We start from the raw sequence: 12,122 nt of genomic DNA, 5'->3' as shown, positions 1-12,122 counted from the left end.
ACCATCCGTGGGTCTCAGTACAATTATGGTTTTTTAATCAGTGACTTTGTATTTTGTGCAACTACAATCAATATTTTATATCAACAATAGAGAGAGTCTTCATGTCTGTACAGTGTCTTTCAGCTCATTGTTCAGGTTTTCCACCTGCAGCTTTAATGTTTAGCTTAACTCTCACTTTTCTACGGTGGCCCTGAAAGCTCAACTCACTGCAGCTTAAAAACACGTGCTGCAAAGACTCACTCACTCACAAAGTGTTTCCAGGGGACACAAAAATGTGACACATTGTTGTTCAATGTCTTTACCTTCAAAAGTCACAAATCACTAAACAAAAACTGTGTCCCAGCAGGTTCACAGCAGGAAACACTTCAGTTGTGTTGTGAGTATTTGCAGCATGTGTGTTTCTCAGTCTGATGAAGATGTTTTCTGGATTTGTTTGTGTTTTGTCTTTTTACATATGTTTTCTTGAGCTCCAGTGTGTTGAGCTCTCAGGGCCACTGTCCTTTTCTCCTGCTGCTGCAGTATTTAGCTGCTAAAGAGACATTTCCCTCAGGAGTTAAAATGAGAGTGAAGGTTGGACTTTGATTCATCAGGTACATAAACATGGCTCCAAATGAAGGCTAATGTTGCTCTGTGACATCTGTTTGCTAACAACAGTGTTTTCCTAATGATGTGTTTCCACTAACAATCAGTTACTTCAGGTTTAAATGCTTTGCACAGTACATCACATATTAATGGGTTAACTGTAGCTTTGAGGAAGTATCAAACACCAGAGGTCTCCACAGAGAGTGGAATCACACATACTCTCATCACTGAGCTCCAAACGGTCTGAGGACAAATTAACTGTGACCAATTATTACAACATACATCTGACACATTAAACTGACAACATCATCTTGGAAGTTGTGCGCTGCTACCAACTCTTCTTACTCTCATATCAACGTGAGCGTGAAACGTACCCGTTCAGTTCCCAGATTCAGGTCTGCAAACGTGTATTTCTCCATGGCGCCCGAGGTAGCTGGAACAGACAAAACAGTCAAATCAGTGCTGACAGAAACCTGTAACTCTGATCAGAGCAGACTGATGGGGGTTGTGTTTTCCAGGTGTGAAGTACCTTGTTGGGGCTTGCATCGTGTGGCCCTGAAACACAGCTTGGCTCTTTCTCTGCTGGTGAGTTTACAGTCTGGAGGAGGAGACGGAGAGCAGCAGTGACTGATACTGAGAACATCACATATGAACTGTTCAGACAGGCTGATGTCACGGCTGTGGTGAATGCAGCAGTGACACTAGAGTGACCAACAGCAACATGACAGATTACCACAGCTCCACCATGACTCTGGAGCTCCTTGAACTGTTGAGTCGATGCCAAAATTATGAAAACATCATGGTACTTGTTCTTCTACAACCAAAGGTACTGCAGGTACTGTAGATGTCGTAGTATGGAGACGTGATTCTTCCAGGACTGATGAGAACAGTTTAACAACACTGCAAGTGTCTGATATCAAACTCAGAGAGAGGAAGAAAGTGCACAGTCAACAATAACAACAACACATATGAAGCAACAAGTGCAGGTGAAGCAACAGGTCTGCAGCGGCTTGTGGAAAAAAAACCCAACTGTGTCAGAACATGAAGGAAGAAAAGTGGAAAACAACAATAAAATAATAAACAAATAATAAAAACAGAGACAGTTTAAATTCAGCACTGACTGAAGGTCCTTGACCACTTGGCTGTTTTTTTTACACAACACAGGATCAAAGGACATAGATCAGACACACCTTTATCTCTGGCTGGGTTGATGCACTTGTGGAGCCGCCAGTGTTGGCTGCTGCTGGACACCTGGACGATGTGGAACTCACGCACACCGGACTCACTCTGAGAGAAGAGAGGAGGCACAGTAAAACAAAGTTAGTTCAACTTGACACAAAAAAGAAGCAGTGTGTGTGTGTGTGTGTGTGTGTGTGTGTGTGTATCTCACAGTGTTGATGTTCTCCACATCAATGAAGACCAGCGTCCCACCGCTGCCTTTGTCTTCCAGACTGTGGTGTGGAGGGACGCTGCTGCGGGAGGCTGACGCCTGCACACTCAGAGAGCGACTGGCACAGATGAACACTGTGTGTCGTAACACGCGATGACTTCACATGAGGAGGGAGGAAGGAGGAGATGATGGAGTTAGGTTGTCTACACATGATCAACAGCTCTCAGCCATTACACCACTAATACTAATACAAATACTTTATAATACAACTGTTACAGTAAATTTATAAAGACAAAATATCTCTAAATTGGATTAATACTATATGTCCTTATATTAGTCATGATCTGATTGGACATGTTAACAAACAGAGTTTTTTTCTTTCTAAATTATTTTGAGCAATGACTGTTTTTGCCTTTATTTTATAATCAAAACAGGAAACATAGCAGGAGAGATGGTATGAGACGCTCACATGGACCCTCCATCCAACCTCGCAGGATTTGGTTTCTCTAAGTGTTTACCTGCAATCTGCTATATTTTTTATTTGATCACTCAGAAAACAGTCAGCCAATCAGGAGAGAGTTCACTTCATACACTGACTGACCAGCTGTGTGTAGATTTGAATTTCTCTCTCTAACTTTCTTTTCTCATTTGTTGCACAACTACACCTTCCCAGTGCAGCAATATGAGTGTCTCACAGGAGAGACTGTCTGAGAATGTGTATGTTATTTACACGATCTTAACAAGCACAATTATACAAACTGAATGTGAGGACTGGACTTGTTGAAATGTTAGGTATCATCTCTGGGATGTAGGATTGAGGCCCTGGTGTGGTGATGTGAGGATTATAGATGGACCTGATGTCTCTCTGTCATTGCTGGTGCTCTCAGATTCTCAAGTCCTCTCTCCCTTTATTGACTAGTTAAGAAGCAAACTTCAGAAGTTTGTTTTTAATGTGCACATACATCACCACAAATGTTTGAACCTCATCCTAACTGACACTGATGTCACCCAGTGCTGTTCAGAGTGAATGAGCCTCCACACAGCCTGGAAAGCTCCTGCAGCTGAAATCTATGTATGACTGATAAACTGATAATTCTACTGAGACTAGTTTTGGTCTGAAATTTTGCTCTTATAATGTGAATGTATCTGTGTAATGGATGATCAGGTACAGAGATAAAGATTTACTGTGGCTTAAACATGCTCCATGTCGATCATATTTATTCATCATATGAGCTTTTCTTTGTGAAACAAGCTGCTCAGTGGTTTGTTTCTACAAAACTTGAAGCTGATTCCACTTCAGTCTTTACCTGATTTTGTTTCCTTTCTCTGCACTCTCGTAGTAGAACAGGAAGTTGATTTCATGGACTCCCTCCTGGTCTGGTCCTCTGAGCCACAGAGGCAGCTGGGTGGACTCCCCGGGCTGCAGTGTGTCTCCCTCAATTGGGATCTCCATCACACTGGACAGTTGGCTGAAATCCTCAGCTGAGACCAGCATCTCAGACGCCACTGAGCCTGGCTGGGGGGTCATGGCCAAAGTTTTATAGGCCGAGCAGTTTTCAGCCGAGTTTGGGCTGAGCGGCGTGACTGGTGTTGTGGCCTGGCTGCCAAAGGTGAAGAAGTCGGGGTGTGTGGACGCCACCCGCAGGCCGCACAACGCAACACTGCTGACGTTACAGAATTCAACGTAGGCCTTCCTGATCTCACCACACAGCAGAGCAGTGGGAAACTGCAGGAAGAAGACCTGACACACACACACACACACACACACACACACACACACACACACACACACACACACACACACACACACACACACACACACACACACACAAACACACACACACAGAGAGATAAACAGGCAGCAGTGGAAGAACTGTGTATCTGTGTATTTTGTTTTTTGGTGCCACAGAAGAGTTTGTGACAAATCCAGAGAATCTACATGTCACTGAAAACAGTTGCATGCTGGGAATGACTGAATTCTGCTTTTTGGGTAAAATGTGGTGAAAACACTTTCCACATTCCACTTTTGTATTTATTTAATTTATTTATTTACTTATTTAGTTGTTCTTGTTTTTTATTGCTTCTTATTTTTACTGTTTCCATTTATCATGGCGCTGTTTTTGAAAGAATCCTTACTTTACTTTTAGTGCCTGAACCTTTTGTACTGTAAATACTTGGGAATCAGTTATCAGTGTGTTACAGTCTAATCCCACTGCTGAACGCCTATAAGAGGTAGCATCAGGGTGGCCTCAGTCTTTAGACTGGACACACTCTGTTAGCACTGGGTGGAGTCGTGTCTCTAAAGTCAGTGAGTCAGTGGTACCTCCATCAGGGGCATGGATGGTGTTATGATGGGATCCAGGCGTCGGTCAGGACCGTGTCGAACCAGCATCTTGTCCTCTTTGGTCTGGTTGAGTCGTGGGCCCCGGATCTTCAGGTCCTGCTTTCCACGAACCACCATCATCACCTGCTGGCCTGAAGGCGGGAAGAAATCCACAATGTGTGTTTGTGCGGCAGCAAGAGACAAACCACCTGAATGATCTGTCAACAGAGCTTTTTATTTTCTGTCTTAAATGTTTTCTCAAAAACCAGAAACAAAAGAAAGATTAAAAAAAAAAAAAGAACAGAAAATGTAAATACGATACAATTCAGCCACTTTTAGAGCAGATCATTCAAATTTTTTTCATTCATTCATTCAGGCTCTGAGCTTCAGCACATTCAATAAAATAAAATTTAATAAAATTAAAAATAAAATAAAGGTAACTACATTAAAGTATCCATTTATCCACGTGTCCAGGTCCATCTGAACCCTCAGACTCACACACAGGTCTCTGTAGATGTGGACCTGCTCAGACTGAGAGTTGGCTGTTTGGGATTTACCGTCAGTGCTGGGAACCGTCTCTCCAGAGGAGGCTTCAGCCAGGTTGTAGACCACACCGACAATGTTCAGCTGTCCGGTTCGGTGTGGCAGCAGCCTGAGTCGAGCCTGAGGTCAAAGGTCACGCTGAGTGTTAGTGGTATGGCCAATTTAGATTTTTGTCCAGCCTCTCATGAGCCACAGAAGGTACAGTTTCAATTATTTCTATTGAAGATGTAAAAGATAAAAAATAAAATAATATATAAAATAAAATTTCAATCTTTTAATTTTTTATATTTTAATGGTCTTTGTGCATTTTTATGGCCATGGCCAGGTTACACATGTAACCTGTAACATTTGTGAATGAATATTTATGAAGTATGTAGTTGATCTACCTGAAATGTTCATTTTATATTAACTTTTGTACTCAGTGTGAAAACTTATATATTTCTGTTGAGGTGATTGGTTGCCAGTTTACAGCCACTGCTGGTGCCTCCTTTTTATTGAAAACCATTTGTCTGATAATGGTTTAGGTTTTTGAGCATCTGCAGCTTATTTATCAAGATGAATGAGTGCATGCACGCGCACGCGCACGCGCGCACACACACACACACACACACACACACACACACACACACACACACACACACACACACAGGTTTACACTTAACTTCCTGAACATCATGGACACAAGAAATCTGATTTTCTCTTCAGGGTTAGGGGTTTGAGAAATCTGGGATTTCCCCTGCTAAGTGTCTTTGTTGGTGTACATGTATATTTGTTTGGCGTGAAGGTTAAACAACAATGTCCCCTGTCTCACCCCAACCACCCGATCTGTGTCTGAGGCGAAGTGGAATAAAGACACAGCTTTCCCACCTTAAACAGACTGTAATCACAAATCTGACTTGATTCTTGGAAAAAGTGACAGCCCTGGTGGTGAGAGTCAAAAAGTTTCAGACACTCACAGCGAAGTGTTGCCTTGATGCTTGATCAGGCTGATGTTCCCTGATCCACTTGAATTAATAAACGCAGAAGACAAGTTTGTTGATCTACGTTCATACTATTCCACACTCTCATTACAAACACAGTCAGAGCTCATCAACACACTGCACTGACCCCCCACTGACCGTCAAACACTCCACAGTTCACCCTCACAGAGTCGTGTGAGCACCTTACCATTTTGGTCTCCTCTGGACCCATATGAAAATCAAGGATGGTCTCCGTGGTGACAACGTCATCTTTCTGAGTCATCTGCAACAGAAAGAGGTCAAAACAAAAATCTTAGTTTTTATTGCATGTCTCCGTGAAACTGAATAAAAATCACAATAATCTAAGAAGAAATGTGCGCAGGTCGCCCACCTCTCGAGCCAGGGTCTCCTCATTGGTGATGGTCTCTCCTGACAACTCCTCAGTTGTCTTCTCCTTCGATGGGGACACAGCATCGGCGGTGAACCTCCAGAGGAGTGAGAGGTTGGACAGAGCCAAAGAAACCTTCAGAGGGTTCCTGAACGTCACCTCCACTATGATTGGCTCTGCAGGGACAGGGGCGGAAAGAGGGTGGAGCAGTGACAGGATGGCTCATATGAGTCTCTGTACTCTGAGAACAGAGGGGCGACCTGGTCTAGTCTCATGGTCAAGGTGCAGACCACATAACCACATCCTCTGTTTCATATCATACCCCTCTCTCCTGTCTGTGTCTCTACTGCTGCTATCAGACAAAAAAAAAAAAACTTAACTATGGTCATTCCCGATTGGCTGTCAAGTGTCCATCACATCTGTATGTCAGAACACCTCGTACTCAGGTGTAGACTAAGACTAAGTATTAGTCTGGGGTTCCACTGTGTCTGCTGAGGAGCTCTTACCCTCCACCACAGCAAGGGGGTGGCGCAGGTTGTCTGTCTGGCTGTTCAGGCAGCACTGGGTGGGCTGGAAGTTCACTGGGACAATCCCTCGGTTGGCAGCAGCCACAAGCTGCTCCTCTAGGTGGCACCACATGGTCGCCAAATCCTGGTCATACTCCTGGTCCAGGGACACATGAGTGGCCGCCTGTTTCTCTCCTGAACATAACAGATGATTAGAAAGAGTCACAGACTGATGTTAGTGGTTCAATATAATGACACATAATGTTTCCTCTGTCCTGCTCACACATCCACACCTCAGAGCCTCAGTGGTTAACATATCACTGTTCATAAATAAGATCAGGCGTCACCAGTATCATATGGTGCACTTTTGTTTTGAAAACCAAGTTATATTTAAGACTTTTTAATTCCACATACAACAAGTGAAGAAAAATAATTTCTGATGATATAATGAATTAAATTAATGTGACCTGGACCTGGATTAGGTGCAGGGAATCAAGGCCTGGATTAACCAGTTTAAATTTATTTGAGTTTTTCTGAAATCCACAGACAGTATCTTTCAAGCTCCTGCAGCGGTGACGCCACTAAAAACAGTCTCAACTTCAGGTGACAGCTCGCTATCAGACACGAAAGCTACTTTCCAGTGTAACTAGAGAGTAGTTTTTCTAACCTTCCAAGGAAGTTATGTTTTTACCCATGTGTTGGTTTGTTTGTATGGATCAGGGAAGAGCCCACTAGATTTTGGTGCAGATCCAGAGGCACTACATTATGAGACGGGGCGTTTTCAACACTCTGGTTAAAATCTCAGGAAATAATGTAAAGAATCTGACATGTTTATGGTGTTAATCTGTGTGTTTGTACAGTTTGGTGCAGATCCAGATTAAAGTCTGATAATACTCAGTTAATGATCTGGATCTAGTGGAAGAAAATGCAGAATCTGCATTAGAGAGAGAGAGATAGAGACAGACACAGATAAACATAAAGGGGAGCATGGCGTAGAGTGTGTGTGTGTGTGTGTGTGTGTGTGTGTGTGTGTGTGTGTGTGTGTACGTACTTGTACTTGCTACATAGTAAGGACTGAAAAGAGTATTTTACTAACAGAGTGAGGACATTTTGGGAAAGTGAGGACATTTTGGCCGGTCCTCACTTTTTGAGACACCTTCAAATCACATGTTGAGGGTTAAGACTTGGTTTTAGAGTTATGGTTAGAATTAGGTTATGGTTAGGGTCAGGGTCAGGGTTAGGGTTAGGCACTCAGTTGTGATGGTTAAGGTTAGGGTAAGGGGCTAGGGAATGCATGTGCGTGTGTGTGTGTGTTACCTTCTGCAAGGCGGCGTTCATGTCCAAAGTAAACTCTTGTGGCTGAGCTGTGGATGCAGGGCAGAGGCAGCTGGGGGAGGCTGACATCATTTCCCCCCATCACACTCTGAAAGACACAAACACACAAACACAATTTGTTAACTTGTGTGTCAACTTGGTTTTTTGCTTTTGAGCCTATTTTAATCGCTCTAGTGCTATACAATAAATACATTCTTAAATTTGATATGATTATATATTTTTTTATTATTGCCAACCAATTATTTTAGTTTTAACTTTGTTTCCCTGTTAAATCTAATCACTGAGCTGTTCTGTGCACTTCCTCAGATTGTATATGATCACAGTCACTTGGTGATGGTGTAAATCTGTGTGTGGTCCATATAATCCTCTCCTCCACCTGGGTGCAGATCCAGATAATAATAATTATTATTAGTTTATTAACAGTGCATATGGTACTAGCAGCGTTTAGGATACAGCTGTAGAGCTGTATGAACTCTATGATGCTGAGGTCTCAGACTACTTCCTGTTTCCTTTTGTTTTATTCGAAGAGCTTGACAGACGCGTGTAGGACTGTTTGTTTTTATGGTTCAGCTGTTTTGCTGTCTTCTTTATTCTGATGCATGTAGATGTGCAGCAGATGAGTGATTACTGACTGACACAAAGGGCGCTCTATCTTACACCCGGGGCAAAGCGCAAAGTAGTTCGTTTCAGACCAACACAGTTTCCATTTTCCCTCCAGCACCCACATTGTTTAAAGAGCAAACACACTTTTGCCTATCTGTGCACCCATGGGTGTGTTGGTTTTACAATGAGGAGTGGTCAGGTACATTGTTGGCACCTTGCTATCTTGATCAACAAAAACCTGGTCTGAAGTCAGTGTTTCAGTATTTCACTGTTAATCTAAGGGAATTTTATCAAGACAGTAATGTGTGTCTACATAGATAGGTGCACAAGGGGTGCACATACCACAGTGCCACAGTGTTTCCCATTCATCACCTGGACAACATTTGTCCTCCACAGTTTTATATTGAAGAGAAAATGTATTTAAATGTCTCATCATAAACATAAAACACGTTTAATGTTGTGATTTGTGTTGTTACTTCTCTGTAGAACTGCGTGCAGCACAATGATTCACTCAGCCCATCCTTCCCACTCAGGACACACAGAGCTGCAGAGTATGTGTGTCAGGACTGGACTCAGTCACAACATGTGATCAACTCTCCACAAACAGAATCTAACTGTGTGTGAACTGCACTTTTATAATGACAGTCCACTGATGTGTAAGTGCATCCCAAAAATTCTCCCCAGATTCATTAAGAGACTAAGTTCAACCCTTCTGGACCATGCACCTGGAGCAGCAACAGTTTTTTCAATCCTTCAAGTAACAAAGGTGACATGGACATGCCCTAAACATGCCCTAATTTAAAATCCTCCTCCTCACCTACAAAGCCATTAATGGTCACGCACCATCGTACCTTGGAGAGCTTATAGTTCCCTATTTTCCCAATAGGACACTTCACTCTCTAAATGCAGGTCAACTTGTGGTTCCCAGAGTTTGTAAGAGTAGAATGGGGGGCAGAGCCTTCAGCTATCAGGCTCCTCTCCTGTGGAACCAGCTCCCAGTGTGGGTTCGGGAGGCAGACACCCTCTCTACCTTTAAGATCAGGCTTAAAACTGTCTTGTTTAGTAAAGCTTATAGTTAGGGCTGGCTCGGGTATGTCCTGACCCATCCCTTAGCTATGCTGCTATAGAGCTAGACTGCTGGGGGATTCCCATGATTCACTGGGCGCTCTCTCTCTATTTCTGTCTCTCTCCCCCTCTCTCTCTCGATGACTTCATGCCATTAACTTTGTATTTTTTCTCTCCCGTAGTTTGTGCTTCTCCTCTCTCTCCCTCTCTCTGTCCTCATTCTGCAGGTATCTCTGCCTCTGGAGCAGCAGGATCCAGATCCACTACTACTCATCTTTACTATTAACCACTGTTATCTGTCATTATTATTGATAACACCATTACCTACACAGCTGTTCCTGGTCTCTCTCTCTCTCTCTTCTCTCCCCTCTCCTCCCCCTCCCCCTCTTTCTATCTTCTCCTAAACCCAACCGGTCGAGGCAGACGGCCGCCCACCCTGAGCCTGGTTCTGTTGGAGGTTTCTTCCTGTTAAAAGGGAGTTTTTCCTCCCCCCTGTCGCCAAGCGCTTGCTCTTTGTGGGAACTGTTGGGTTTTTCTCTGTAACAAAGTAAGGTCTTGACCTTACCCTGTAAAGTGCCTTGAGATAATGTATATTATGATTTGGCGCTATACAAATAAAATTTAATTGAATTGAACAGAACACACGTGCACCACACGCTTCAGACTGTGTGCTCTGGACTGTTATAGAGCTCACATTGTGTGTCCTGTGATGATCAGTAATGAGTGATGACAGTTACAAACTGTAGTGACCTTATAAACATAGAGGTACTCTCTGAGGAAGGCGCCCTGTTGTGTGGCCGTCTGTCTGCTGTCGTTGGTCAGGATCTGTCTGAAGGCTACGACGGCGTTCTCTGATTGGCGAAGTGTGAAGGACTGACGGCCGATCGTGAAGTTGATGTGGTCCTCTGCCAAAGCCCAGCCCCTCTCCTTGTACACCTGCATGGCTTGGCAGTAACAGCGCAGTGCGTGTCTCCTCTACATGAAGAGACAGCAGAGGACAAGAGGCAGGAGAGAGGAGGTGGTGAGAGACAGAGCAGAAGATACAGAGGAGGAGTGTGAGAGAAAGTTTATCATGACTCAGGTTTCATGATGGATCACTGAACCCACAGCTCTCACCATATTTTGTCTTCTTCACCTTCCAGCTAAAATAAGTCTGAGCTGACCTGAGTGTTCCTGGTTCACAGAGCATCTTCTCTAACTACAGCAGCACAACTGAATTCAACATCCACATGCACACGGCTACACCGACATCCCTCTCTCTCAGCTGACAAAAAAAACTGACCGAAGAAAACCAGACTCCAGCTCTCACACTGGGGTGAACCATGTTTCTCACAGGGGTGTCACTGACTCCCACCTGCAACAGGTGCATAATGTCACATTTATAACAATCACAGTACAATAAGACATAACAACTCTGTAACCATAACAAATGAACTTGATCACAAAATGTAAAAATCATTTTACCTGTCAACCATCATCACAAAGGAAACATCTGTAAAAACTGTTGACAGGACGCCTCCGACTCTAGTCAAGATCAGTATTAACTCTATCATGATTTTTAATTCATGGAGGGTTTATATTTGTATAATGTTCCATGAGTCTAGAAAAGTGGGCTCTATTTTCATATTAAGTCTGTAAGCAGAGTGGGGTCAGCAGGTCAAACCTAAATGCACATGTGCAGTAATGTGCACGGTGAGAATGGAAGGCACGAACAAGAAAAGATAATAATAAACTCAAAAATTCAGGATTGAATCAATAATTCAAACTTAAACAGTTCTTCTCTGTTGACGGCACTGTAACAAAATATAATGCTCAACACAAACAAACCCGGTACGGTGAGTGCTGCAGATCAGGGCTGAACAATTCATTGAAATATTATGGAAATCACAGTGCAATATCCAAATCACAGGATCTGGAATTTTTTGATAAAGGTAAAATGTGTCACAACAACAAACCAAAAATCAAGTGTTGTGGTGCCAGAGAGACACCATGGCCTATAGACCGTGTTCTTCAGACGTAAAGGAACATGGTATGAGTTTTTTTTGCACATCTACAACAGATTAAAGATGAACTTTGGCTAAAATTAACAAAAAACAAACCTGGTTGTAAGAATTAAAAGCTGTAAGTGGGGACAAATGGAGGGTCATCACCTAGTTTGTCAGACAGACACATCACCTGACTAACAGGTATAAACTCATTCAGGGCTCCAGATACAGACCCTGGCTTCAGTGTTAGGTCAGACCACACAGATGAGTGACAGTTGAAAGGCTCACCTGTCCTGCTTTGCTGAAACGATGACCAGCCAGGATCATGTGGAAGGCGAACTTTCGCACCATGGGGTTACGCATATTAATGAAGCAGTGGGCGGCCTGTTCCAACAGCAGAGCACTGCGCAGGTCAGAGTCCTGGACACAGAGTCAAAGAAAAG

General features: G+C 43.3%; 1 protein-coding gene across 2 annotated transcripts in view; it reads right to left on the bottom strand.

Annotated features, from left to right (window-relative positions):
• trappc8 (trafficking protein particle complex subunit 8) overlaps positions 1–12,122 on the bottom strand; it is a 39,125-nt gene that overhangs the window by 7,580 nt on the left and 19,423 nt on the right. For both annotated transcript variants that reach the window (XM_071486760.1, XM_071486761.1), the window contains 13 exons: positions 11,968–12,099; positions 10,445–10,669; positions 8,009–8,114; positions 6,692–6,886; positions 6,189–6,361; positions 6,006–6,080; positions 4,853–4,958; positions 4,296–4,447; positions 3,280–3,713; positions 1,973–2,129; positions 1,773–1,869; positions 1,112–1,180; positions 957–1,015 (listed from right to left, as the gene is read on the bottom strand). In XM_071486760.1, the coding sequence (XP_071342861.1) occupies positions 957–1,015; positions 1,112–1,180; positions 1,773–1,869; positions 1,973–2,129; positions 3,280–3,713; positions 4,296–4,447; positions 4,853–4,958; positions 6,006–6,080; positions 6,189–6,361; positions 6,692–6,886; positions 8,009–8,114; positions 10,445–10,669; positions 11,968–12,099 (1,980 nt within the window). The remainder of the gene's footprint in view (positions 1–956; positions 1,016–1,111; positions 1,181–1,772; positions 1,870–1,972; positions 2,130–3,279; positions 3,714–4,295; positions 4,448–4,852; positions 4,959–6,005; positions 6,081–6,188; positions 6,362–6,691; positions 6,887–8,008; positions 8,115–10,444; positions 10,670–11,967; positions 12,100–12,122) is intronic.

This window comes from Trachinotus anak, unplaced genomic scaffold, assembly GCF_046630095.1.
Source record: "Trachinotus anak isolate AG129_WGS33_773 ecotype Australia unplaced genomic scaffold, CSIRO_AGI_Tana_v1 ptg000010l, whole genome shotgun sequence".
NCBI lineage: Eukaryota > Metazoa > Chordata > Actinopteri > Carangiformes > Carangidae > Trachinotus > Trachinotus anak.
Note: the sequence above shows the minus strand (reverse complement) of the source record. Positions and strands in the feature narration are given on the sequence as shown.